At 51.7% G+C, this 26,301-nt stretch overlaps 1 protein-coding gene across 6 annotated transcripts in view; it reads right to left on the minus strand.

The window, feature by feature from the left end:
• SIPA1L3 (signal induced proliferation associated 1 like 3) overlaps positions 1 to 26,301 on the minus strand; it is a 237,928-nt gene that overhangs the window by 31,697 nt on the left and 179,930 nt on the right. For all 6 annotated transcript variants that reach the window (XM_045440895.1, XM_045440889.1, XM_045440892.1 and 3 more), the window contains 4 exons: positions 25,532 to 25,669; positions 15,266 to 15,393; positions 8,798 to 8,916; positions 6,138 to 6,565 (listed from right to left, as the gene is read on the minus strand). In XM_045440895.1, the coding sequence (XP_045296851.1) occupies positions 6,138 to 6,565; positions 8,798 to 8,916; positions 15,266 to 15,393; positions 25,532 to 25,669 (813 nt within the window). The remainder of the gene's footprint in view (positions 1 to 6,137; positions 6,566 to 8,797; positions 8,917 to 15,265; positions 15,394 to 25,531; positions 25,670 to 26,301) is intronic.

Genomic DNA, 26,301 nt, shown 5'->3' on the forward strand with positions numbered 1-26,301 from the left:
AAGTGGGTCTCTGTTGTGTGTGACCCCAGGGGGTTCCAAGGCCCTCACATTACCTTTAAGAGCTGTGCCCCCAGAAGCGTATCCCAGAGACTCCCTCTTGGCACAGCCTGGGGAGGCAAAGCCACGTACTTCCTGCCTGGCTGTGTCAGCTCCACGTGGAGTGGAGAGCCTCTGAGTGCCCCTTCACAGCTCTGGAAACCCAGGGAGCTCTGAAGTGTGTGCTGCCTCAGGAGAGGGCGGGGGGCCAGGTGGCTGCCCGCCTGGGATCACTGAGCCCACTGCGGTACCCACAGCAGGCGCTGGCGCCTGGCAGTGCGCCTGGAAGCCGGGCTCCCATGACGAACGTCTGGGGAGAGAGTCTGCGAAGTCACTGAAATCATCGATGGGCACAAGCTGCTACAGGCTGTGGCGGCTTCCATGGCGGGGCCGGAGCACGGGGAGGGAACGGATAGGTGTTTCCCTGCTCAGCACGGCCCACCCCCCTGGTGGCAGTCCTTGAGTTTTGCGGGCAAACTCAATCCCTTCTACCTTTCAAATAGTCCAGAGTAATCTTTTTAAAACGTAAGTCAGACTGTGCATTCACATGCCTCCCATGGCTCCCATGTCCCTCAGAATCAAATCCCAGCAGCTGACCATGGTCAGTAAGCCTGCCAGAACCAGGTTCCGGCCTACTGTGCACAACTGACCTCCTGTCACTCTCCCCTTTGCCCTGTCTGCTCCTCCCTCTCTGGCCACTTGATCACTTTTTTTTTTTTAAATGTTTTATTCATTTTTGAGAGACAGGCAGAGAGAGAAGGGGACAGAGGATCCGAAGCAGGCTCCGCGCTGACAGCACAGAGCCCGATGCAGGGCTTGAACTCACGAACTGTGAGATCATGACCTGAGCCGAAGTCAGACATTCAACTGACTGAGCCACCCAGGCACCCGCTTGGCCGTTTCTTAAGCACTGCAAATGAGTTCACCTTCACTGTGGTGACATTTGCGGTTTCTTCTGCCTGGGTCAATCCCTTGCTTCCTACAAAATAACAACCTTGTAAGAGGCCTTCCTGGCCGGCCGTCCTGTTACCTAAGAGTAATGTACCTCCTGGGCTGGCCCTGCCCCAGTCTCTTCTCAAGAACCTCACCACCCCGTCTGCAGCAGCCTCCTGACATTCAGCAGTCAGCCTCGACTCTTTGCTCCCTGGCACCATCCTGGACCTGTGTCTCCCTCCCTCCTGGTGTCCTAGCAATGCCACTTTGTGACGCAGGCATAGCTGCTCTGTCCTCTGGTCCAGACCCCTTCCTTCTCACTCATATCTCCGCCTCAGCCCTGTCCCTGAGGCTCTGCCTCCAGTCTCATCTCCAGCACTATCTTTCAAAACAGAAATCCGCCTGTACTACCCTTTCTGCTGAAACCTCTCCTTGCTGCCCACAGTTCTTGGGATCGAATCCAAACTCTGTAATGTGGTGGACAGGGCCCTGCATGGTCTGGCTCCTGCTGACTTCCCAAAAAACCTCCCATCAGCTGGCCCCTCAGTTTCTACCCTTGAGCCAAGGGGCCTGTGTTCAGTGACCTAACAGCATCCGCCTTCCTCTCCACCTCAGGGCCTTTGCACATGCTACTCCTTCCCATTCATTGAGATGTCCACTTTACATCTCATCTTTCCTTCCCCCCCTTTCCCCCCCTTTCTCTCTTTTTAAAAAAAATTGTACAGGCGTGCCTGGGTGGCTCAGTCAGTTAAGTGTCTGACTCTTGGTTTCAGCTTGGGTCATGATCTCACGGTTTTGTGAGTTTGAGCCCCTCATCGGGCTCCGTGCTGACGGTGCAGAGCCTGCTTGGGATTCTCTGTCTCCCTCTCCCTCTCTGCCCCTTGCCCACTCCTGCTTTGTCTCTCTTGAAATAAATACCTAAAAAAATTGTATAATAGCTGACACACAGAGCAGTATACAAAGTATATGCATATAACTGAAGAAACAGTTACAAAGCAGACATCATATGACTGCATCCTGGGTCAAGAATATATCATCAGCCCCTCGGAAACTACTCACCTGCTCCCACCTCCTTATTGTTCTTATCTTTGGCAGAAATGACCCTTCCTCATGGAACCTACCTTTGCCCCTTGGGTTAGATTAGACACTCCTTTGAGTCCTGGACCGTATCCACTCGTGGATCCCAGTGGGTCTCCTCTGCTGGCTTTCCCTTAGCACAGTTCATCTATTACTTTGATCATTATTTGCTTGCTGGCTCCCCGGTACCGGGTCAGTGCCAGGACAGCAGGGGCCGTGTGTGCCCGCAGCGCCCAGCAGAGGGCCAGGCACACAATGAGCACTCGCTATGCGAATAAACACGGGTGCTCTATTACAACGTGCTGTGCAAGCAGAGACCGGGCCAGCTATGCAGCTCGCGTGCCTGCCCTCAATAGCAGGCTGTCATCCTAGCTCAGCCCAAGGGAAGAGAGAAACGAGAGCAGATGCAGAAGGCCGGTGGGCTGACCGGTGTGAGGGGCAGCGCGGCCGGCGGCAGGTGGAGGCACATGTGGGCCTCTTGGGCTCAGGTACTCAGCGACCAACTGGGAACTTGGTTCCCCCGCCAAGACGGGAAAGTTGTGGGAGGGCAGCCAAGTAAGGCCCATACATGGGACTTGCACACCTTCTCTATCTGGGATGCCCTGCCCTCCTAGTCCCCTGGCTCGCATCAGCCTCTTTGTTCTAGGAAAGCCTCCCACACAATGGGGTCTGGCCCTTCCTCTGGGCTCCCGCATCCCAGGTGCTTCCCTCACCTTGGCCCTGACTACTCTGGGAACAGGTGTGTCTTCCCTGTTGGACTTTGAGCCTCGAGAGGGCAGGCCTGGGGCTGTCTCAGCCATCTTGGTGTCCCCAGAACTGCCTGAAAGAGGCATGGCCCCGGAGAAACATTCTGATTTGGTTAGTTTGAGGCATACCTCTCCTCTCTTTATAACAATCCCCTGTGATTTTAATGACAGGCAGGCTCAAGGCCTACTGCCTGGTATGGTTCTAAGGGTCCTACACACAGTAGGTCATTAAATCTTTACCGTATCCTTATAAGTATGTGATTTATCCCCCATTTTACAGACGAAGAAACCGAGGCCCAGAGAAGTTCAGTCATTTGCCCAAGGCCACACAGCCAAGGCAAGGCAAGAGGGAGGGCTTGAACCCTGGTGGAGGTCCAACTCTCATCTACCATGCAGATGTTTCTTTAAATCAACTCATTCAATTTTCCTCAACTTGTCCAAGACAGTATCTGTAAAAGCAGGGGATGGGCAGGTAATACCTTTCCTAATACTCATTAAAGCAAACATTTATCTGTTAAAAAAACAAAAAACAAAAACATTTTCCTCCTATACCACCCAAATCACCTCGAGCACCCCATTTTGGGAAATGCTGTTCCATGCCAGAGCCTGGTTGCCTAGGAGAAAACTTCAGGAAGCAGCTTAATGAGTAGATAAGAATGATTTGCAATTAGCATCAATTGTCTGTATGCAAATTAAAGCTCCCAACCGCTGGGCCCTCTTTTGTAGTGGGCTCCTCTCCCATTTTATTCCCTTCATTCCTGGGTTCAGCAAATCTTTCCGTCAGACACAGGGTAATTTTATACCCACTCCCTGCTTCAGCCACAGTCTTCTCCTCAGAGCCGCTGCCTTTATATCGCGGATTTCAAAACCCTACAGTTACTCAGATTTACGAACACAGGCCTATGTCCAGCACAGGGACTGGTGGAGCGGAGACCTGGGACCCCGCGGCACCCAGGACTCTCCTGGTGCAGAGTCCCTCTAGGTGGGTGCACTTTGACAGGTGTCTCAGTGATGGCCTAATTGTCGTCTGTCTCCCTCAGCGGATGATGGGCTGAGGTGAGGGGCTGGGGGGGGGGGCCTCATCCGAATTTGCTCATTATTTCTCCCCGGCTCCCACCCTAGTGTCTGTGACACAACAGGTCCCTAAGAAATATCTGTGAGTGAAATGAAGGGATAAATAACGAATGAAAGAGCTGTTCCAGAGTCCGTGAGTTTCACTGATTAAGAACCACCTGTTTAGGGAAATAGGCTGAGCCAGAGACTAAACCCACTGGGCCGCACACCCTCTCCATCCTCACCCTTCTGGGCCCCTGACCAGGGCAAGGGGAGGTACCCACACAATGCAGGCACCCTCAAACACGGCAGTTTCCAAACCGGTCAGAGAACCACTGCTAAATCATGAGACCACTGAAGGAGGTATTGAGCTGCATTCACATTTTGGACAGACTAGACTACATCAAAGTGCTTCACACACGGGTAGGCTAAGTACTGTTTGGGTCACTTTTGCTCCGCCTTTTTTTTTTTTTTTTTTTTTTTTTTTTTTTTTAACGCAGACATTTCTGCATAGACACAGACAGAAGTGCACTGTAGGCTGCGGTCAAGGTCTGAGGCCACTGCCTGGGTACATGGGTCCTGTGTGGTCTGCGTGGACAGAGGCTGTAGTTTGAGGACTGGCAAAGGCCTGAGGAAACCAAAGGGGACAAGGACTCCCTATGGGGTCCCGGGCTGGCCCCTGCTCAGGGGCGGTCAGGGAATGGAAGGAAGGCTATGGCCTTTGGGGTCTGCACTGGGGACCGCAGCACCGTGACCCCTGCCTGGGGTGCAGACCTGTGAGGGGCACGTGCTCCAGGCTGAGCTTGGCAACTTGCTGAACGGTTTTCCACCTCAGCGCTTCAGAGAGACATTTCATGGCTTTCATAAGGTGCCCTAAGTGTGTGCAGTCTAGGCCCCAGACATCAACGCCAGGTCTTTCTCCCTTGGTCCCCTGCCTGCCTCTCCACCAGTGGTCCTCAAAGGATGGTCCCCGGACCAGCAGCATCACCATCTACCAGGAACTTAAAAGAATGCATATTCTCAGGCTGTGCTCTGACCTACTGAATCAGAAACTCCGAGTGGGGTCCTGCAATCTGTGCTGAAGAGCCCTCTAGGGGACTGTGTGGAGACCACTGCCCTTCGCTGTGTTGGCTAGAAGGTTAAACTGTGATTTCTCAGCCTTCCTTGTGACGTCGCTCTGTTCAAAGGGCTCTGGGAAAGCTGTTGCTTTCTTCATGGAAAGGGAACTAGGAGAAGCCATCTTCCTCTGTTTTTTGGGCCCACTCCCCCCAGGGGCACCACAGCCATCTGGAGACAAGGGAGCCGCAGCCAGTATGGTAAGAATGGTGGAAGAGGAAGACACAGGATGCCAGGCCTTGAGGCCCTCCCTGAGCTGCTGTACTAGCTTGGCTCTGCCCTCTGTGGAGTTCTCATCGGGGGACTGTTAAAGCTCCGTCTGTTCAAGCTACTGTGGCTCAGGGGTGCCTGCGTGGCTCAGTCGGTTAAGCGTCCGACTTCGGCTCAGCTCATGATCTCACACTGCCTGAGTTCGAGCCCCGCGTCGAGCTCTGTGCTGACAGCTCAGAGCCTGGAGCCTGTTTCAGATTCTGTGTCTTGTCTCCCTCTCTCTCTGCCCCTCCCCCACTCATGCTCTGTCTCTGAAAAATGAATAAACCTTAAAAAAAATTTTTTTTTTTTGGGGCGCCTGGGTGGCTCAGTCGGTTAAGCGTCCGACTTCAGCTCAGGTCACGATCTCACGGTCCGTGAGTTCGAGCCCCGCATCGGGCTCTGGGCTGATGGCTCGGAGCCTGGAGCCTGCTTCCGATTCTGTGTCTCCCTCTCTCTCTGCCCCTCCCCCGTTCATGCTCTGTCTCTGTCTCAAAGTAAATAAACGTTAAAAAAAAATTAAAAAAAAAAAAAAAAAATTTTTTTTTTTAGAAGCTACTGTGGGTCAGATTTCCTGTTACCTCCAGCCGAATGCATGCCTAACACATACAGTCTGTGACCTCCAGAAAGCATAAAACCACTGGTCTTAGCAGAGAGAGAAGGAAAGAGAGAGGGTCAGAGTAAACCAGAGGCAGATGAAACAGCCAGCCAGGGGTTTCCTTCCCTCTACCCAGGGTACTAGAAGGTGAATGATGGGCAGTAGTGGGTGGTCCATGAGCCTCCCAACTCTGTAAGCAAACTAGTGTGTAAGCACATTCATCTGCAAGCAGCATGCTGTAGGGAGGGGAACCCCCCTGTCAGGACTGTGGGGGAAGCAGAAGGCTGTCCGAGCTCCTTGGAGGACCGGGGTGAAGAGCAGTGTCTTACCTAGGCTGCCTTGGTGGGTCACGGCTACCCCCCGCCAGGCCTGTAGGGGTGCTGGAGCCTGAGGAGTACAATTTCGGTCGGTAGCCCTTGTTCTGACCGGCAACTGCAGGGGCTGGCGAGACCTCCCGCCGTCTGTCTGCGTGGTGGGACCGCGTGGCGGCCTCCCGTCCGCCGCCGCAAAGGCCCATGCTTCCCGGGGGCTTGTGTGGCTTGGGCTGCCGAGGCACCTTGGCCAGGGACATGCAGCTGGGGCTGGAGGTGTAGAGGGTGGTGTCGATGCCGCTGTCACTAGAGCCACCCTTGGAGAGGGGATCTTGCTCCGGCTCCAGGGGGTCCAGGGGGTCAAACCAGCGGTCGTCGCTGTGGCTGCTGGATGCGTTGCTGGAGAGGGTGTTGCTGCTGGAATGACTGGAGTACTGAGGTTCTCCCTGGAAGGCAAGAGAAGTGTCATTCATAGAGTCCACAGTGGGGGCCAACCTTCCCTCCCTGGGTCCTCCCCACACTCAAGCTCTGGCTCCCCTGCTTTTGAGCGTGTTACCTCAGACAAGTGACGTAGCTCTCCTGTGCCTCAGTTTCCACACCTGTGAAGCTGGGTTGTTGATAACCCTGCCTCATGGGGTTGTTCAGAGGGAGGCGTGACAGTATGCGTGTGACGTGCTGTCCACAGCTCAAGCTCAACGCATACAAAGCTGAGCTCCTGACCTTCCTTCCCGATCCCTCTTCCCCGCCCCAATAAAGGCACCTCCAGCCTTTCGGCTGCCCCACACAAGAGGCTTGGAGTCACCCGGGACCTGCTGTTGCTCTCGCACCTGTGTGCAGCCCAACAGCAAATCCTGTGGCCTGCATCTTCAAGAGATCTAGGACCTGCCGCTTCTCCACCTCCACGGCTCCACCCCGGGCCTGTCACCACCACCTCCCACTGTACCTACCATGGCAGCAGCCTCCTCCCTGGTCCTCCTGCCCCATCCCTGTCTCCCACTCACCTCTGCCCCCAGTTTGCCTATATGCAGCCAGAGGGAGGCTGTGAACACTTGCCCCATTTCATGTCCCTTCCCTGCTCAGAACCTTCCTGTGGCTCCATTTCACTCACGGGAAGAGCCAGAGTCCTCGCCCTGAGGCTCTGTGCAGTCTGGTCCCACGTTCTGCCCTCTAACTTCATCTGCCCCCTCCCTTCTGATCACTGTGCTCTGAGCAGGGCCTTGGCACTTGCTATTGCTTCTGCCTGGAAGGCTCTTCCCTCAGGTATCTTCATGGACTGCCCCTTACTTCGTTCAAGGCCTCCTCACAAGGCCTTCACTGACCACCTCACCCTAAAGCAGTAGTGCTTGACAGTCTTCTCCCTGACCTCTGCCTTGGTTATCCTTCACAGCAAAGACCAGTTCCTGGTGTTATGGAATGCATCTGTTTATCTGCTTACTGCTCGCTGCCCACACTGGGGTGTCAGCTTTGGGAGCACCTGGGCACATCTGTCCACTTCATCACTGTGGTCCCAGGGCCTGGCACATCGAATGCACCCATCAAATTCCCACCTTATGAAGGGATGCAAAGAGACTGCCAAGTGCTCACCAAAACGGCCTCCTTTCCCCGGGGCACTCAGGACTACATTTCCCAGCTTCCCTTGCACCAAGGTGTGGCCTCGTGATGGAGTGCTGGCCAATGCAATATAAGTGGAAACGATTTATACCATTTCCGGGCCTGGGCTATAGAGACTTCGCACACCAGCCCCTCTTCCTCCCACCCCTACCTGCCAGAAACAGTCAAGGACCCAGCAGAGGGCTCTGAGGCCCTGAGGGACGGCAGAGCCACAAGGGATAGGGAGCCTGGGTTCCAGAATCACCATGTGGAAAGCTTGCTCACTGAATATCCACACCCAACTGTGTTATACGAGAGGGAAACAAACTTCTACTGTGTGAGGTCACTGAGATTTAGGGACCGTCTGTTAGAGCAGTTAGCTTACTGCCACAGGCTGACCACTGGTGCGCCTCTCCCAGTGTGATGGCATTAGGGGAGGTGATTAGGTTATGAGGATAGAGCCCCCATGAGTAGGATTATAAAATCCCTATACATATTTACATATTTATACCCCTATATGTAGTTATCCATTCCTCGTGAGTGGGATTATTAAATCCACATACATACATTTACATCCTTACACAAGAGACCCCAGAGAGCTAGCTCCCTCATCCCTTCCACCACATGAAGTGAGAGGAGGCCATCTATGAACCAGGAAGTGGGTCTTCACCAGACACTGAATCTGCCTGAGCCTTGATCTTGGACTCCCCGGCCTCAGAACTGTGAGAAGGAAATTTCTGTTGTCAGCCACCCAGTCTATGGTATTTTGTTACAGCAGCCTGAGCTGGTGAAGACACTGACCATGACCAGTGTAATCGTAGGGAAACTGTGGCACAAGGAGGCAAAGGGATTTGCTGGCGATGACTTGGCTGGTGAGGGCTAGAGCTGGCTGTGCGTTTGTCTGGCTCTAGACCAAGCAGTTGGCCCCTCTGCTGGAGTGGACGGCAAAGGAGAAGGATGTGCTCACGTATGGCATTCAGAGGCCCACACCCAGGTGACACTGTCAGACCCACAGTGGTCAGGGAAGTGAAGCAGCCAGCTTCGCAGTCCTGGCTCCCCAGGATTAAGCAGGTGGGGCCCAGACTCACTTTGGAATGCCTGTTGGGGGAATCTTTGCCTGCCGCGTCCTGCCTGGAGGTGTGCTTGCTCCCGCTGCTTCCCGCCATGGCTGAGAGCCGGGCCTGGGCGGGCACATGCCACAAAGGCTCTGCAGGAAGACAGGAGACACATCAGCGGTTAGAGGTGACTCAGGCCCTGGCCTGAGTCCACCTGATGAATCTGGCCCTAAAAATGGTCCCACCCCTCTGCCAGCTTGTCTGCCCAGCTCATACGGCACCATGACCCCATCAAGTTATGTCTTGCGGAATAACAACACTCAGTGATGAAATACTTACTTACTATAAGCACTTACTTACTATAATAAGCACTTACTATGTGCTAGACCCCAGTCTAGTGCTTTACAAGGGTTAATTCACTGAAGCCTTAGGACCATCCTCCGTCAACATCCCCAAGGAAGGTTGAGCACATTTGCATCCTTACTGGCCATCTGGATTTTCTATTTTGTAAATTACTTGTTCCTATCTTTTTCCCATTTTTCTTTTTTTTTCTCTTTTTCATTTTTATTTATTTTAGAGAGAGACAGAGCACACACGAGTGAGGGAGAAGGGGCAGAGGAAGAGAAAGAATCTTAAGCGGTCCCCACACTCAGTGTGGAGTCCAATGTGAGGCTCAATCCCACAACCCTGAGATTATGACCTGAGTTGAAATCAAGAGTCGGACACTCAACCGACTGAGCTACCCGCGTGCCCTCTTTTCCCGTTTTTCCATAGGATTGACTTTTATCTTATTGGCGAGCAGGGTTCTTTATATGTGCAAGGTAGCAATCCTTTGCTGGTTAAATGTGCATAACTTGTTTTGGTAAACAAAAATGCAATCACACTAAGCACTGTTCTACAATTTGACTTTTTACTTTACAGCATACTTATACTTGCTTTTCACTTTATATCCTTGTAATACATCTTCACGTAACTGAACATAAAGTTGTCTTATTTTTAACGGCTGTGCAGTATTCCATCATGCTGAACGGACATCATTTCCTCAACTACGAACATGTAGGCTATTTTCAATTCTTCCTTACAACAACGTTTGGGTGGCTCTCCCTCTACACGCAACCCTGAGCAAGAGTGGGATTGTGTTGGGACAGAACTCCACAAGTGGAGTTGCTGGTTCAAAGGTGAAACAGGTTTAAAACTGTGATGGCCTGTATGGGTGTAAATTAGTCTAAACTTCCAGGTAGTCAAGGTGCCTGAACTTAGCCACTGACCTAAAAAACAAAACAAACAAAGAAATAAACAACCCCCAAAACCCTCTAGTGGAGGGCTAGTTACTACCTATCAAACACAAATGCACTAACAGAGGACAGAGGAACCATGGTGGTCTAACCCCAAGGCCACACTTTTGATCACTTCTGTATTTAAAATAATTACAGCAGGGACACCTGGGTGGCGCAGTTGGTTAAGCACCCAACTCTTTTTTTTTTTTTTTTTTAATTTTTTAATGTTTATTTATTTTTGAGACAGAGAGAGACAGAGCATGAACGGGGGAGGGTCAGAGAGAGGGAGACACAGAATCTGAAACAGGCTCCAGGCTCTGAGCTGTCAGCACAGAGCCCGACGCGGGGCTCGAACTCACGGACTGCGAGATCATGACCTGAGCCGAAGTCGGCCGCTTAACCGACTGAGCCACCCAGGTGCCCCTAGCACCCAACTCTTGATCTCAGCTCAGGTCATGATCTCACGGTTCGTGAGTTCAAGCCCCACATTGCGTTCTTCGCTGATGGTGCGGAGCCTGCTTGGGATTCTATGTCTCCTTCTCCCTGCCCCTTACCTGCTTGTGCACTCTCTCTCTCAAAATAAATAAATAAACTTTAAAAAAATTAAAAAAAAAATTACAATAATGGTGCCTATTAAACACACGTTCTGTGTCAGGTATTACTAAAACTGCTTTGCACACATCATCTTGCTATGTCCTCCAAGGAATACTGTGAGGTGGCTATTAGTACCACTTCCAAAAGGTGAGGAATGTCAAAACTCAAGAGAGTTCAAGTAGCTGGTCCAATGTCACACAGAGAGGGCCTGAGACCTGTGTGTGCCGTCCACATCTGCACTCTCTCTCTGTGCTTCCCCAGCAATGACACCACTGGCAACGGTGGGGAGCATGTGTTTGAGAAGCAGGACTTGCCATTCTCTTAATGGTGTGTTGGGGCCTATGCTGAGGGCTGGGCAGCTGTGACCTCACTGGACCCTCAAACCATGCTGGAAGGAGAGACACTTAGGATGTCCGCCACAGAGGAGGGACCTGAGGCTGGGACAGATGAGGTCACTGCCAAGGTCACACAGCTGACTCTGAACTTCCCACAAGGCCTGTTGGAGCCTGAGCTCACTACTACATGCTGGGCCCATGTTCCCCTGGGGAAGACTCCTGCTCTGCGTGGGCTGGGCAGGACACTCAGGGACACCACAGAGAGCAGCCTGGTTGGAAAGTCCACGTGTTGGCGGGGAGGCTGCCCACTTCATCCGTCTACTCTACCTCTGGAGATGGTTTTCCTCTTTGGAGCATCCCACGGGCCCGGAAGTACTAGTTTCTGGGAGGTGGCCAGATCATGCTAGAAACCACGTTTCTAGAGAGAGCCAAGCCTGTGACAGCCATAGCCAGCCTTAAGTACACTGGTGGCTTCCATTTTTCTGTCCCTGGCCTGGACCTCTCCCGACTTCAGACCTTTGCCGTATAGATGGCTACCTCACAACACCTCCTCTGGGGTGGCTACCAGGCACCTCCTGCTGAACATGGCCAAGGCCAACTGCTTATCTTCCCCCAAACCTGCATCACTCACTGTCTTTCCTGCTCAGTCCATGTGGTTCGATCCTTTCAGCTGCTCAGGGCAGAAACCTGGTATCAACCTTGTCTCCTCTCTCTCATATCCATGTAGAGGATTAGGAAGTGCCATCAACTCTACCTTTAAATGACTGTATCTAGAACCTGCCCATCCCTACCACCCCTGTACCTATCCTGCAAGAATCGGCAGTCAGAGGGACCCTGTGAACACCCAGGTCCCATTCCTCCTTCGCTCAGAAGGACGGAGCTCCTGTCCCACTCTGAGCGAAGGACAAAGTCCTCCCCACATACTCTGGCCCCGTCCCCTCTCTGACCTCATCCTCCACTACTTCTCCAGTCACACGGCCTCCTTACTGTTCCTCCTACGCTCACTGCTATCTCAGGGTCTTTGATTATTCTCTTTCCTTGGAATGTTCTCTTCCCAACATTTTTCCATCCTCACCTGAATGTAGTTTGCTCAGAGATTCCCCCAAACCCTGTCCATCTGTCTCAGCACTGTGTTATAGTTTCCACTTGATATTCAGCCTTAATAGTGATAATTTATCACTGTGTGCCCATCTACTGTCCGTCTCTCCACCAGACTGTGGGCTCCAAGAAGGCAGGGAACGTGCCCATCTGGCTCACACTGTGGTGCCCAGTGTGGTGTTTATCATTAGCGATAGGTCAAATGAACAGCGGGATGGAGGACCAGGTCCCTTCCCCTCCTGCGCTGCCTCAGGGTCCTCAGTTCTGTCCTTAACAGGCCCTGATATTGAGCCCTTCACTGGGTCTCTGAATGGCCCCTGGTAACCTTCTGGCTCTCCTGATGGAATGATCTCCCTTGTCATACCAGGCAGGTGATAGACATGAATTTGGTTGTGAGAGATGTGCTACAACTGTGGCCAAGCACAGACTCGGGCAGCTGGTGACTCAGGGGCCTCCTTCACAACCTGGGTGCTCTCAAGCTTGAGAAATACTCACACTCTGTGGGTGAGGGGCTGTGGGTGGTGTTTGTGGACGGTGGGGGCTGAGGGGTCCTAGCACCCAATAGGCTTTGGTTCAATCGCAATTATGCCTCTCACCAGCAGGGACCTTGGACAAGTGACAACCTTCCTATGCCTCATCTAAAAAAATGTTTATTTTTGAGAGAGAAAGAAAGAGAGAGAGATAGAGAGAGAGAGAAAGAGAGAACATGCATGTGCATGCAGGGCAGGGGCAGAGAGAGGGGCACAGGGGATCTGAAGCAGGCTCCATGCTGACAGCAGAGAGCCTGATGCGGGGCTGGAACTCACAAACTGTGAGATCATGACCTGAGCCAAAGTCAGACGCTTAACTGACTGAGCCACCCAGGTGCCCCTCACCTTCCTCATTTCTAAAATGGGCCAGTAAAAGTACCCACTCTGTCACATTCCTGAGATGATTAAATATGAAGTAAGAGGGCATGGAGAGTACCCAGTATGGCGCCGGGTGTCCTGCTGTTACTATGATTACATCATCTGATCAGGGCTGGGCGAATCCCCGTGTCTTGTCACAGTGCCCGATTCTCCACCATGAATTACCTGTCTGAGTCTTGAGCACATTCTAGGTTTCGTGATGACCTCTTTCTTTTTTTTAATGTTTATTTATTTATTTTGAGAGAGAGAATTCAAGGAGGCTCCACACCGTCAGCATAGAGCCCAAAGCGGGGCTTGAATTCATGAACCATGAGATCATGACCTGAGCTGCAACCAAGACTTGGACACTTAACCAACTGAGCCATCAGGCGCCCCTAGGCTTCATGATGATTTCTAATCACAGACTGCCCTGATTTCTTTGTGTGTGTGTGTGTGTGTGTGTGTGTGTGTGTGTGCAGCGGGGGGGTTGTGGTGTTAAGTCAACTTATAACAAGGTCCAAAGGAAGTAAGGGGGGAGCCAAGCCCTAGGGGACAGAAGAGAGAAGAGAAAGACAATGGAGAGTTTCTGTGACACCTTGTTTGGGTGAACGTTGGAAAAATTTCCTCTCCATTTTACACTTTGGTGTAATGAAATTGCCAAGCAACACTTTTCTTTTTCTGAACTGGGTGGGGAAGGAAAGATGCAAATCTGTCTGTTGTGGAGAAGAGCACAGGGCTGCAGGCAGTGGCTGGCAGGATCGGGTGTGTGGAGGAGAGAAGCCAGCCATGTCTGCAGGCCCCGGAGGCAGCAGAAGGGAGCGAAGTCGGGATGGCGACCTACTTGCCTGAAGTACAACTGTTTTCCCTGGTTTAAGGGAATCATAGGGCTGGGGGGCCGAGAAATTGCCCAGGCCGCTACTCCTGGGACACACGACCTCTTCCCTGTCCCACCATGCCTGAGGGAGCTGGCGACTCTGACACGGTCAGCCCCTGGAGCTGCCTGGAAATTCTCGACTATCTCTCTAAGAGGACAGCTCCATGTCTCCCCCCTTCCAATGTCAATGCTCTTTTACACTTCATTCCTTTCCTTTCTTTTGAACCCACCCATTCATCGGGTAGTTCTCAGACTTCCAAGGGGGGACAAGTTTGTTATGTGAAATTCTACTTCAAATATTCCACAAAGTGTACATGCCCACAATTAATCATACATAGGAAGATAAACAGATCAGAAGATGCTCAGTCTTATCAGGCACCAGAAAATGCAAATTAAAACCACAATGTGACACCACTATGCGTCCACCAAAGGTTGGTGAGGATACGGAGCGGCCACACCTCTCCTCTGTCACGGGAGGGAGTGTGAAATGGCTTGTCACTCTGAGCAAAGGCGTGGCAGCTTTGCATGAAGTTAAACATGTGATCTAACAATTCCACTTGCAGGCATATACCCGGCGGAAGTGTGAGCGTGTGTTCAGCACAGACCAGTATGAGAACACTCCCAACAGCACTAGTCTAAGCAGCCCCAAGCTGGAAGCCACCCAAATGTCCATCAGTGCCAGAACGGAGTAATACGTTGTGGGTCGTTCGAACAATGGAGAACGACTCAGAAATTGCACTGCCTCCCACAGCCGTGTGGCTGACTCTCAATAACATGGTACTGAGCGACAGAAGCCAGACGTGCACACAAAACGCATCAAGCCAGCAGGAGTATTTCATATACATGAAATTCATAATGAGGCAAAAGGAAGTCTGGCTGTGAGAAGCAGGGCAGGGGTGGCCTTTGGGGGTGCTGACTGGGAGGGGCCTGGGGGGCTTTCGGAGGCTGGCCATGTTCAGCCTTTTACCCTAGGTGTGGGACGTGGGTGTGTTCACTTTGTGACCTGTTATCATGCTGGACACTCATGATCTGGCTCTTTTCTCAGCATGTGCTGCACATCTAACAGTGAGAAAAGAGCACAGGAGGGTTTATGTAATGAAAAGCCTCAGAACACAATCAGTTCTGCTCCCCTGAGAGCACCACTTTTAGTCCTTCTCTGCTGTTTTCCCTGGGAGGTTGACACCTCCACGTCGCACGTCTGTACACGGGCTCCTGAGTGCGTGCCATCTGCTGACGCCGTGTCTGGACAGAGGAGGATCAGGCTCACTGGTCCCTGCTGCTCTCTGGGGCGACCTCCCTAATCTTACATGAGGCTCCAACAGCTTTCCTTTGTGTTCTATCTGTCGCTGACAGGGGGGAGGTGTGCCCCCTCGCAAATTATAGGAAGTCCCGCTGGGCAAGGTAGGCGGGTGCAGCCAGTCCCGGGGAGGCCCTACCTGGCTTCTGACGCTCCATGGTGCTCTCCTGGCTGGTCAAGCCGCCTGAGGAGGAGTCGCCGCTGGACATCCCGTCGTGGCTGAAGTGGGGATCAAAAGACAGCAGCGGGTGTGGGGCGGCCGCATACCTGCAGGGGAGCGAGAGGAAGCGAGCACGGGGTGAAGGGCTGGCGTGTCAAAAACCATCTGAGCCCAACGGCCTGCTCACTGGTGGGTTTTAAATACACTGGAGGCTCTGTGCGGAGGGGATCCTAGATGAGTAATCCCGGAAACATACTATTAGCTGAGGGTCAGGAATGAGTCTCGCCCGGGAAGCATGCCAGGGAGTGCCGGGCAATGCAGGGTCCTTCAAGGAAGGAGGGGCAGAAGCCACTTGGGTGGAGGCCCTACTGGTAGGCTCCCCAGGGGTCTTGTTTCTTGGCTGTGAAATGGGGTGAGGTGTTGCCAGCAGCTCCGCCCCCCACGCCTGTCTCGGGTTGAAGCGTTTGTAGGTACAGGAGGCCTAGAGCTGGACAGGTTGGGATTCAAACCTCGCCACCACCTCTTTCTCAGCCAGGGACAGTCACTTCCTAGCCCCGAGCTACAGTTTTCCTAAGCTGGTGATCGCAGTAGGCCTTTCCTCAAAGGACTGACTGATGTCCTGTGTGCCCAGCGCTTAGCCCGAGGCTGACACACACAGAGCTGTGAGAAGTGGCCAACAGGCCAGAACTCAGTGTACATCCCTCTGTCGGAGGAAGGCGCTGCAGGAGAGAAGCTGTATGCTCAGGCTTCAGAGTGAGACAGAGCTGGGCTCAAACCCCTGTCCCATCCCTTACTAGCTATGTGACATTGGTCAGGCAAGTGCTCATTAGTATGAGCTGCGGTTTTCTCATCTGAAAAATGGGATAATGACATTTTCTACTTCACAGGGTAGCAGAGTGGATGAAATAACAAAAGTTATCTCGCAGACAGGGGCTCTCCCGGAGGCTGGCTCTGTATACCCACAGCGACGGCTGAGATCTAAGGGAGGAATCAGCAGAAGGTTCTCCCTATGGCCACACGTCCCAGGTGCATTAGCTCTATGTCCTGGAATGAATCCCAAGGGCGCCTCCAACATCCATTCCACCACAGATCAGAGCCAGTCATGACTGAAACCCTTCTCTCTGCCTGGGGTTGGTTCAGGGAAAGGCAGACGACACAATCTTAGCTGATATGATGTGAGAGGTTGTGAGAGTTACGAAGCTTCTCAGAAAATACTTCTGGCCCTCCACGTGGCTGGAGGACCGTACTTCCTGGCCCCTTAAGATTGGCTACGTGGGGTCTAGGCCTGGTCTTGTCAACAAGCTGTGAGGGAAGCAACCTGGGGACAGTGGCTGCCTCTGGCAGCCTGGGTCCCGAGAGGTCCTCTGCCAACCAGCAGTGGAGCTCCAGCGTGGGCACCAGATACACCTTTGCTGATTTAAGTCACTGATGTTTTCAGGTGTTTGTTACTGAAATGGGGGAAGTGTGCAAGGGAGGGCTTCTGAGGTAAGCCTCCTGGTTCCTGAGAGCAATGACGAGGAAGGATGGCTTCTCTTCTTCACCTGGGTATTGCTGGGTCCAGACAGAACACCGTGACCCGCTGTTGACCTCAGGCTAGCAGCCTGAGGACGAGGCCAATGCTGAGCATACAAGACTTAGAAGGCGGAAGGGACTGGGCCTTTGATGACGTTGTTGAAATGCTGGATTAACCGTCCCTGGAGCCTGACCTATTTCTGAGCCTCCTTTTCTGTGCGATAATGCATTCCCACAATGTTTGGGCTAGCCAAATTTCAGTTATTTGTGGCTAGAACACCCCACTGACACAGGCCCGGCACTTCGGGAGAGTCACGTAGCCTCTGTTAATGAAGCTGACTTTGTGATTCCCCAACTTGCTTCCTTTGGAACTTGGGAGGCTGAGAAACTGGAACCCCCAACACTGAAAAGAGGAGTTAACTGACGTCTCTGGGGCCATCCTACCAGCCTAAAGCCAGGGCTGTTTCTGCAAAGCCTGACTCTAAACCCCTAGGCTTCACCGCCCCCCGGGCAGCAGAGGGGAGCTCCAGGGGTGCCCTGGACTTCCCGAAAACCCACTTCCACCCACCTGCCAAGAAAATACGTATTATCCCCACCTCCCCAAACCTTGACTTCTACTACCTCCAGGGAAGGCAGACAGAGCCAAAACAAGAAAAAGCACAGCAGTATTCAATACTGACTCAGCAGCCAGCCAACTGCCTGGTAAAATGTGGCTCCACCGCAGAGGGAAACTGAGGTGTTGATGTGTTTATTCCACTTCCTCAAAACGTCTGCATCAAATCCCAAGTACTAAAGGAAAATGTCAGCGGTGGCGGGGGTCAGCCCAAGGAAAGTGGAAGGTATGAGCGAAGGCTCTCCCAGTATCTATCCTGGGCTTGTGGCTTGGGAACAGAATCCCGGCTGTACCCAGGGCTGCAACGTAACTGGTTCACAGACCACATTTCCAGGCTCTCTTGCAGGCCTGGCCAATGTGATAACAGTGGTGCATCGGACTTCCAAGAAACCTCTGCAAGTGTGCTGCGGGTGCCTCGGCCTCGTCACCTCCTTAAGGCTGAAGCTCCAGCAGCCACCTTATGATCAGTAGGCCACAGGCCAAGGATAGCAGAGAGCTGGTGAGGAGGAGCCTGGGTCTCTGACAACACTGGGGAAAGAAAGAAACTGTCTCGCCTGAGTCACTGTTTTCTCTATTATGCAGTTAAACCCGATCCTAACTGACGGACTGTCTTTAGCTGGAAGTATTTTACCATGTCTCACCACTCAGCTACTGTCCCTCCACGAAGACAACCTGTACTTTGTCCAATCACGTAATTCCCTAACAAACCCTTTATCCCAATGTAAAATGACTGACCTATGCTGCCCGTTCTCTGGGGCGCATGTGTGTGCACGCGCGCGCGTCCCCTTTGGCGCCGTTTCAAACGTTGCCAAGTCCTGGTCAAGCTGCTTGGAAATGCGGACATGCCGGCACCTCACCATGCCTGGCTCTGGGCAAAAATCCCCAGAAGAAGAGAAGATCAGAGCTATTCTCAACCTCATCTGAGAAATGTTAGAGTCTTCTACCTTTTCTTGGAAGATGACATCACTTTAAAGATAAAGGGTTTTGGTTGTGGTGAGAAACTAACTATAGTTTCAGGCATCTTCAGGCAGGAGCTGATGTGCTGGCGGACCCTGAAGAGGCCTGGTGGGGAGTGCCTTCAGGTCGGCAGGGCTGGGCTGCCGGGATGTTGGCTTTGGGCTTCCTACACGGCCATGGAAGAAAGTACCAAGACAGATGTGAACGCGGGCAAGAGCCTCTCTGGAGGGGAGGGCTCTGGCCGCTCTGCTGGTCTCCTACACGGACTGACGGAGGAATGCGTGGGTGAACTCCAAGATGACAGGGTGAGGTGAGTGAGGTGGGTGGATGATGTCGTCGTTATTGGCTGCCACACCAACAACTGTCACCTTCTTTGTCTCTGCTGGTAAGGCCCAGGTTCCCCTGTGGCGCCCATCCTTCAGTCATGTGACCTGAATAAATCCTGACAAATTTAAGATAGTCAAGTGGGTCCAATGTGGCCCTGCCAGGGGATGGTTCAGGGATAGGCAAGAGACCCAGCTCCTTTACTCTCAAAAGTAAACAGAAGCTCTTTCATTTTTTTCTGCAGGGCACTGATTTTGCTTGGGGGTCACAACAGCCACCATGGATCACTAAAGGAGTCAGTCCCTGAGGACTTCCCTAAACCAGCCCTACAGCCACCCTCCTTCTGGGCTATGTGATAATAAATTCCCTTTAGGGCCTCACGCCTTCTCAAGTTAGGTTTTCTGTCACCTGCAGTCAAATGCCTCCTTACCATTCTTTACGGAGCTGGCAGAGAAAAATAGGAAAAAGAAAAAAGAAAAGCCATCCAGGTGGTCTGCTGAGCAAAGGTCCGGCCGCCCCCTGCAGGCTTGCTGAGCCGGGTGCACTGTGCGTCCCAATGCTCCGTGCTGAGTTTAGTGGTTTGTTCACCCTGCCAACGAGGCTGGCAAACTCCTGAGGACAGAGGCAGCAATTGCCCCCGCTGCCAGGACAGGCGCTGCGCTTGGTGGTAACTGTCATAACCGTTAAGGAGCACTTACTATGTTCCAGGCACAGTTCTAAGTGCTCTGGAAGGGTTTCCTCCTTGAATATTCTCAACACTGCTCAGGGACAGACATTTTACATGTGAGCAAACTGAGGTGTGGAGAGGTGAAGTCACTTGCCCACACTCACACGGCTGATAAAGGCCATCTTACTACCTCTCAGTAAATCCAGGATGGGCACCAGACAGATTCTGTGTCTAAGGGCTGTCACAATTCTAAGAGCTTGATGAACTCGGCAAGTAGCCGGCCCACTGGAGACAGCAGGAGACATAGGGGTCACAAGGGTTCCAGGAGGTCCTGGGGAAGCTGGGCGGAGAGGAGAGGGGAAAGGAGCTGAGGCTAACACCGGTACAGCCCCGGCCTGCTCTCAGGCCTCTTACCACGGGCTGGTGACTGACTGGGAAAGACACTTCTGAGGCTTTAGGGGATGTGTCGTGCTAGCAGACTTTGCAAAGCTTGGAACCTAGATGTTGACCAAGATAAAAACCACACAAACAAACTGTTGAGAACTGGGTTTCCTGTGGAGTCCTGGGAAGAGAGGGATAGGCTGGGAAGGGCTGATGTTTAACGAAGAAGTGTTCTTTTCCCACTTGTTCATGCCAGACAGCCTGAACAGTTTCCTGGGGCAGGGACTCCAGGAGGGACTGTGTATGTTAACCTGATTTGGAGGATAAGCTCAGAGACCTTTGGCAGGACAGGGCGCGGGTCAGTATCAGTTCTCCAGAATCACATGGGCCTGGGTTCCTGTTCCAGCTCTACCACTTCCTGCAAGAGTGACCTTGACCAAGTGGGTTCACCTCACTGAGCCTCAGTTTCCCCTCTGTAAAATGGGATAATGAAGTACCTACCTGTGGAGTCACTGGGAGTACTCACTGAGATCATGCATACAGCTCAGTGGAACCGACTAGAAAATCCAGAAATAGACCTACACAAACGTGCCCAATTGATTTCCCCTTCCAACGATTTTTTTTTTTTTTTTTTTTTTTTTTGCTTTAAGGAGCAAGAGCAATGCAATGGAAGATGGACAGCCTTTTCCAGAAGTGGTGCTGAAGCAGACTGGACGTCAGGAGGCAAAAAAAAAAAAAAAAGAATGTCAACTTAAACCTCTCACCTTATGCAAAAACGAAGTCAAAATGGATCATGGACATAAATGTGAAAAACCACAAAAAATGAGAAAATGTTCAGGACCCAGATTGAGGCAAAGAGTTCTTAGACTGTACAACAAAACCATGAACCATAAAGAGCAAAAAAATGTAACAGGGACCTTGTCGAAATTGAGACCTTTTGTTTTGTGACAGATCCTTGTTAAGAAGACGAGAGGATGGGGGCACCTGGGTGGCTCAGTCAGTTGAGGGTCCAATTTCAGCTCAGGTCATGATCTCAAGGTTTATGAGTTTGAGCCCCACATCGGGACTCGCTGCTGTCAGCCTGTCAGCACAGAGCCCGCTTGGGATTCTCTGTCCTCTTCTCACTGCCCCTCCCCCACCTGCTCTCTCCCCCAAATAAATATTAAAAAAAAAAACAAAAAGGCAAAAGGAGAAATTAAAGATTGGGAGAAAAGATTTGCAAATCACAGAGCTGACAAAGGATTCATGTCCGGTATATACAAAGAACTCTCCAAAGCTGAAAATGCTGCATCCGATTAGAAAACGGGCAAAAGGACCTGCATGGACACTTCCCTAAAAAGGTATACAGTTGGCAAATAAATAAGCACGTGAAAAGACGTCACCAGCCATTACAGAGACGCAAATTTAGACCACGATGACGTCTCCTCACGCACCCAGCAGAAGAGCTACAATGAAAACCAGTGGCAACAGCCAATGGTGGTGAAGATGTGGAGAAGCCTGATCATTCACACACTGCTGGCGGGAATGGAAAATGGTATGCGCGCTCTGGAAAACAGTTTGGCAGCTCCTTTTAAACTAAAAATGGGCTTACCACACAGCAAGCGATTGTATTCCCTGCCCCGCCCCCCCCAACACTTCTCTACGTGTGCTGCAGAACAGTCAGCACACACATTCACTGAAGTAACACTCTTCTCCATTTGCTGAGCAAGTAGCACTCTAGAAGCATCTCTCCCGCCCCCCCAAGCCTTGCTGAGGTATAACTGACAAATATAACTCATATATTTAAAGTGTACAACGTGATGATTTGATATACGTACGCACTGTGAAATGATTGCCACAATCAAGCTAATTAGCACATCTCTCACCTCACGTAGTTGCCTTTTTTGGGGGTGAGAACGCCCAAGATCTACTCTCTTAGCAGATTTCAAGTGCACAATGCAGAATTATTAACTATAGGCACCGTGCCTGGACGTACATTAGATCCTCTGAACGTACTCACCTTACAACCAAAACCTGGTACCCCCTGACCAAAATATCCCTATTTCCCCCACCCCAGCCAGCCACCAATCTACCCTCTCTTTTCTATGAGTTTGGGACTTTTTTTTTTTTTTTTTTTTTAATTTTTTTTTCAACGTTTATTTATTTTTGGGATAGAGAGAGACAGAGCATGAACGGGGGAGGGGCAGAGAGAGAGAGGGAGACACAGAATCGGAAACAGGCTCCAGGCTCCGAGCCATCAGCCCAGATCCCGACGCGGGGCTCAAACTCACGGACCGCGAGATCGTGACCTGGCTGAAGTCGGACGCTTAACCGACTGCGCCACCCAGGCGCCCCAAGGGACTTTTTTTTTTTAAAGCCCAATTGACCTACTCCCTCTCTTTTTATTCTTTTTTAATTTTACTTATTTTTTCTTAGGGAGACAGAGACAGAGACAGAGAGACAGAGAGAGAGCACGAGCGGGGGAGAGAGGCAGAAGGAGAGAGAATCTCAAGTTGCTCTATGCTCAGTGCACAGCCCAACCCTGGGATCATGACCTCAGACGAAATCGAGTTAGATGCTTAACTGACTGAGCTACTCTGGCATCCTAAGTTTGACTTTCTTTTAAATTTTTTCTTTTTAATGTTTATTTATTTTTGAGACAGAGAGAGACAGAGCATGAACAGGGGAGGGTCAGAGAGAGAGGGAGACACAGAATCCGAAATAGGCTCCAGGCTCTGAGCAGTCAGCACAGAGCCCGACGCGGGGCTCGAACTCACGGACAGTGAGATCGTGACCTGAGCCGAAGTCGGACGCTTAACTGACTGAGCCACCCAGGCGCCCCCTAAGTTTGACTTTTTTGATTCCGCATATAAGTGATACCGTACAGTATTTGTCTTTTTCTGTGTGATTTATTTCACTTAGTGTAAAAACCCCCAGGTTCAGCCATGTGGTCACAAATGGCAGGACTTCCTCTCTTTATGGCTACATAATATTCCGTTGTGTATATGCACTGTGTTTCTTTTATCCATTCATCTGTCAACAGATACTTAGATTGTTTCCATATCTTGGCAAGCAATTGTATTCCTGGGCATTTATCCCAGGAAAATAAAAATTTGTTTTCATGCGTGTTCAGAGTATGAATGTTTGTAACAGCCCAAGCCCAGAAACAACCCAAATATTCTTTGATGGGAGAATGGTTGGTTAAACAAACTACGGAATACAGCTCAGCTTTGAGGAACTGACTATCGATACAACAGCTTGAATGAACCTCATGGAAATTATGCTGGGTGAAAAAGAATCTCAAAAGGATATATACTATATGATTCCTTTTATAGAACATTCATAAAATAGCAGTAAACAGAGACACAGAACAGATTAATGGTTGCCAAACGGTGGAGGGGTGGGTGTGGCTATAAGGGGGTAGCAGGAGGGAGCTTTGTGGTGATGGTACAGCTGAGTGTGTACATTGTAGTGGTGGTTATGCAATACCACACACGTGACAAAACTGCACAGAGCCACACACCCTCGCCACACACACATGCACACGTATGGCTGGCGAATTCTGAATAAACTCCATGGGTTGTACCAACGTCAATACCTTGCTTTGATACTATATGGCGGAGGCTGGGTGAAGGGTTCGTGGAGCTCCCTGTGCATTTCTTTGCAACTTCCTGTGAATCTATACTTATTTCAAAAAGTTCAAAAATAACAATAAAGGGGAGGCACCTCAAGACTCCGAAAAACAACACTCCCTGGACTTACCAGTAACATCATTCCTACCACCTCCGTTCTTGCCCAATCACTTTGTACCAACTGCCATTTCTAGCCTCTAGCCTTGGCTACTGCTGCTGCCCAGGCGTCCCCATGGTCCCCCAACACCAGATTCCCCTCCATTCCTACTGTATTCCACACCATTGTGCTTACTCACATCTGTGGCCTTTGCTCTGCCTAGAATGACTTTCTCCCTCTTCTCTGGGGCAAACTCCTAGTGATCTCTCAGAGCCCTGTTCAAATGTCACCTCCTCCAGGCAGCCAGCCTTGACCTCTGGGGCTGGGCTGTGCTCCCTCTTCCAAGACTTGAGACTCTCAGAGTGTTTGTCAGGGTGCACATTGTTTCTAGGGCACGCTCTCCCCCACGGCCAGCAGCAGTGACCACAGGAACGCACAGATAAGTGAGGAGCTCAAATAGTGCTCTATGCAGCTGGCACACAGCAGGCGTGAGACCCTCTGCTGAATGAAATCTGAATGGTGGTGGCTAGAAAACAGAAGAGGAAGTACGTTTTACCCAATCTTACGGCAGAGGCTTAGAATCCAACAATGGTTTAGTTCAGTGGCTCTCAGAGTGCGTTCCCTGGACTGGCAGCATCGATCCTGTATGTTCTACGCTCCAGACCTAGCACGTCGGAGCCTCAGGGGTGAGGCCGAGGAAATGTTTGTTTCAAGGCCTCTTTCTGGGTGATCCTGAGGCATGATGAAGATCGAGACCTATTGGCTGAGTGGACAGATCCCTGCTCTTGCGGTGGGGGGTCTTCTCTAAACAAACTCACGCACTTACCCCACCCAAGGATTTACCACGTGCCAGTCCCTGTGCTGTGTGACGGTCACGTACAGACAAACCGGGAAGGTCCTAGATCTTGAAGACATGTGTGTGCACACACGTTCTCTTAACTGCGCTAACAGAATGGAGGGAGAACGCTCAAGCCCACGGTCAGGAAACACACAGGGAACTGAGGGCAGAGTGGCAGCACCTAGTGCTGGGGGAGGTTCAGGGAAGGCTTCCCAGAGGAGGAGCATCAGTGCTCAAGCTGGCAGGATGGGGGAGTGTGGGGTGAAGAGTGTGAAGAATCTGTAGGAGAGGGAGGAACACGGAGGAGGGCTCTGAAATTTAGACAGCCTACTCAGGAAAGTGCAAGTGGCCAAGGAGGGTGATATGTGGCACTGCACAACGCTGGAGAGGCGGGTGGGGCCTGGTGGCCACGGGGAGGAGCTAAGGCTGTGTCCTGAGGGCCGTGGGACACGTGGGAGGGTTTGAAGCAGGGGACAGGCATGGTCTGATATGGAAAGATCTCGTGGCTGCTGAGTGGAGGGTGGACCACAGGAGGTGGGACAGAGGGTTGGGGGCTCAGGGAGGTGGCCAGGGTGGGGCACTGGGTAGAGGAGGAGGGTGTGGGGGGCCGAGCTGCTCAGGAGGCTGAATGGATGGACCGCAGTAGTGGGGAGGAAGAAGGGAGACACCCAGGATGAAGCCCATGGCTCTGGCCTGAGGACACAGGAATATGGCGGCTGCCCCTGAGATGGAGACCCTGGAGGAAGGAGGGCACAGGGCACCAGGGCTGAGGGCAGCTGGACAGCCTGGGCATGAGGGAACCATGGAGGAGTTGAGAGGAGTTGAGAGGATCCCTCAGGCTGTCAGACTGGAGACGGGTCCAAGGGGACAGGACTGAAGTCTAAAAGGCCAGGAAAGCTGGGTAATGCCGGTGGACTGGTCCTGGAGAGGAGGAGCTGGAGAGGTCGTTGAATGGCCAAGCTAAAAGGCAGACGGTCTTGCTTAAACAAGGGATACACGTGTTAAGAAAATGGCAACTGAAATTCTGCTACAAGGAAAGCCAACAGTGAGTCTTGCCCAGGACAGCTTGGCCCAAAATCTTAATGGACATAGCCAATCCTCCTTGAGGTCCTCCAATGACCTTCAGGGATCCAGAAACCCCAGAAAATGGCAAATGAACTTGTAGGGTATGTGCATTTCCTGGGGAAGAAGGATCCCCAGCTTTCATCAGATTCCTTAATTTGGAAAGAGTGAAGAGACTCTGACCTTTCTGGAGATGGCTTGTATCTCGCGTAGGTGGCCGAGCCGGGGGTGGAGAAGCTCCCAGAAGGCTGTCGGTAGGGAGGGACTTTGTCGGCCCCTGCTGGTGATGCTGTGTAAGGGGTTTCTGGGAAGCTGACAGGCCTGGAACAAAAACAGGAGGAAGGAGTTAGGGGTGAGTGAGAATACTCCTGCTCTCAGAGGAGGGAAGCTAGACCTTTCCCTCAGGTCCAACCACGTCCCATCGGCTTCATCTGCCACCCTCCCATCAGGATGGAGGGACGGCTGCTGAACCATCCCTGAGGGTGGTGGGAGACCAGGATACCCCTGCCTTCCCTCTCCCACTACAGATGCAGTGGTCAGCTTCCACAGCCCTGACCGAGGCCTGACAGGCTGCGGACGCAAGATGCCCCTCTGCAAGCTGGATTCCTTCACTTCTTGGAAAATTTTCTTTATTTTTAAATATACACTACATTCGAAATAATTTATCTGCAAGGTATCCACCATCATAATAAAACCCAACTCCTAAAGCTACCACCCAACCCAAGAACTAGAATGGCACCAACACAGGCCCGCTTTCCACTTCCCTGCCTCCCCCAGGAAGCAATCATTACCCTGAATTTCGTGCTTCTCAGTCCCTTGATCTTTTAAAAAATATATAGTTTTAATCATACATGGTCTGATGGATATCCAGCCTCCGACATGGAGCTCCCCAGCACCGGGCCCTCACACAAGAGGCTCGTAATGAAAATTTAAGGGAAGGAAGGGAGGGAGGC

Source organism: Leopardus geoffroyi, chromosome E2, assembly GCF_018350155.1.
Source record: "Leopardus geoffroyi isolate Oge1 chromosome E2, O.geoffroyi_Oge1_pat1.0, whole genome shotgun sequence".
Lineage (NCBI taxonomy): Eukaryota > Metazoa > Chordata > Mammalia > Carnivora > Felidae > Leopardus > Leopardus geoffroyi.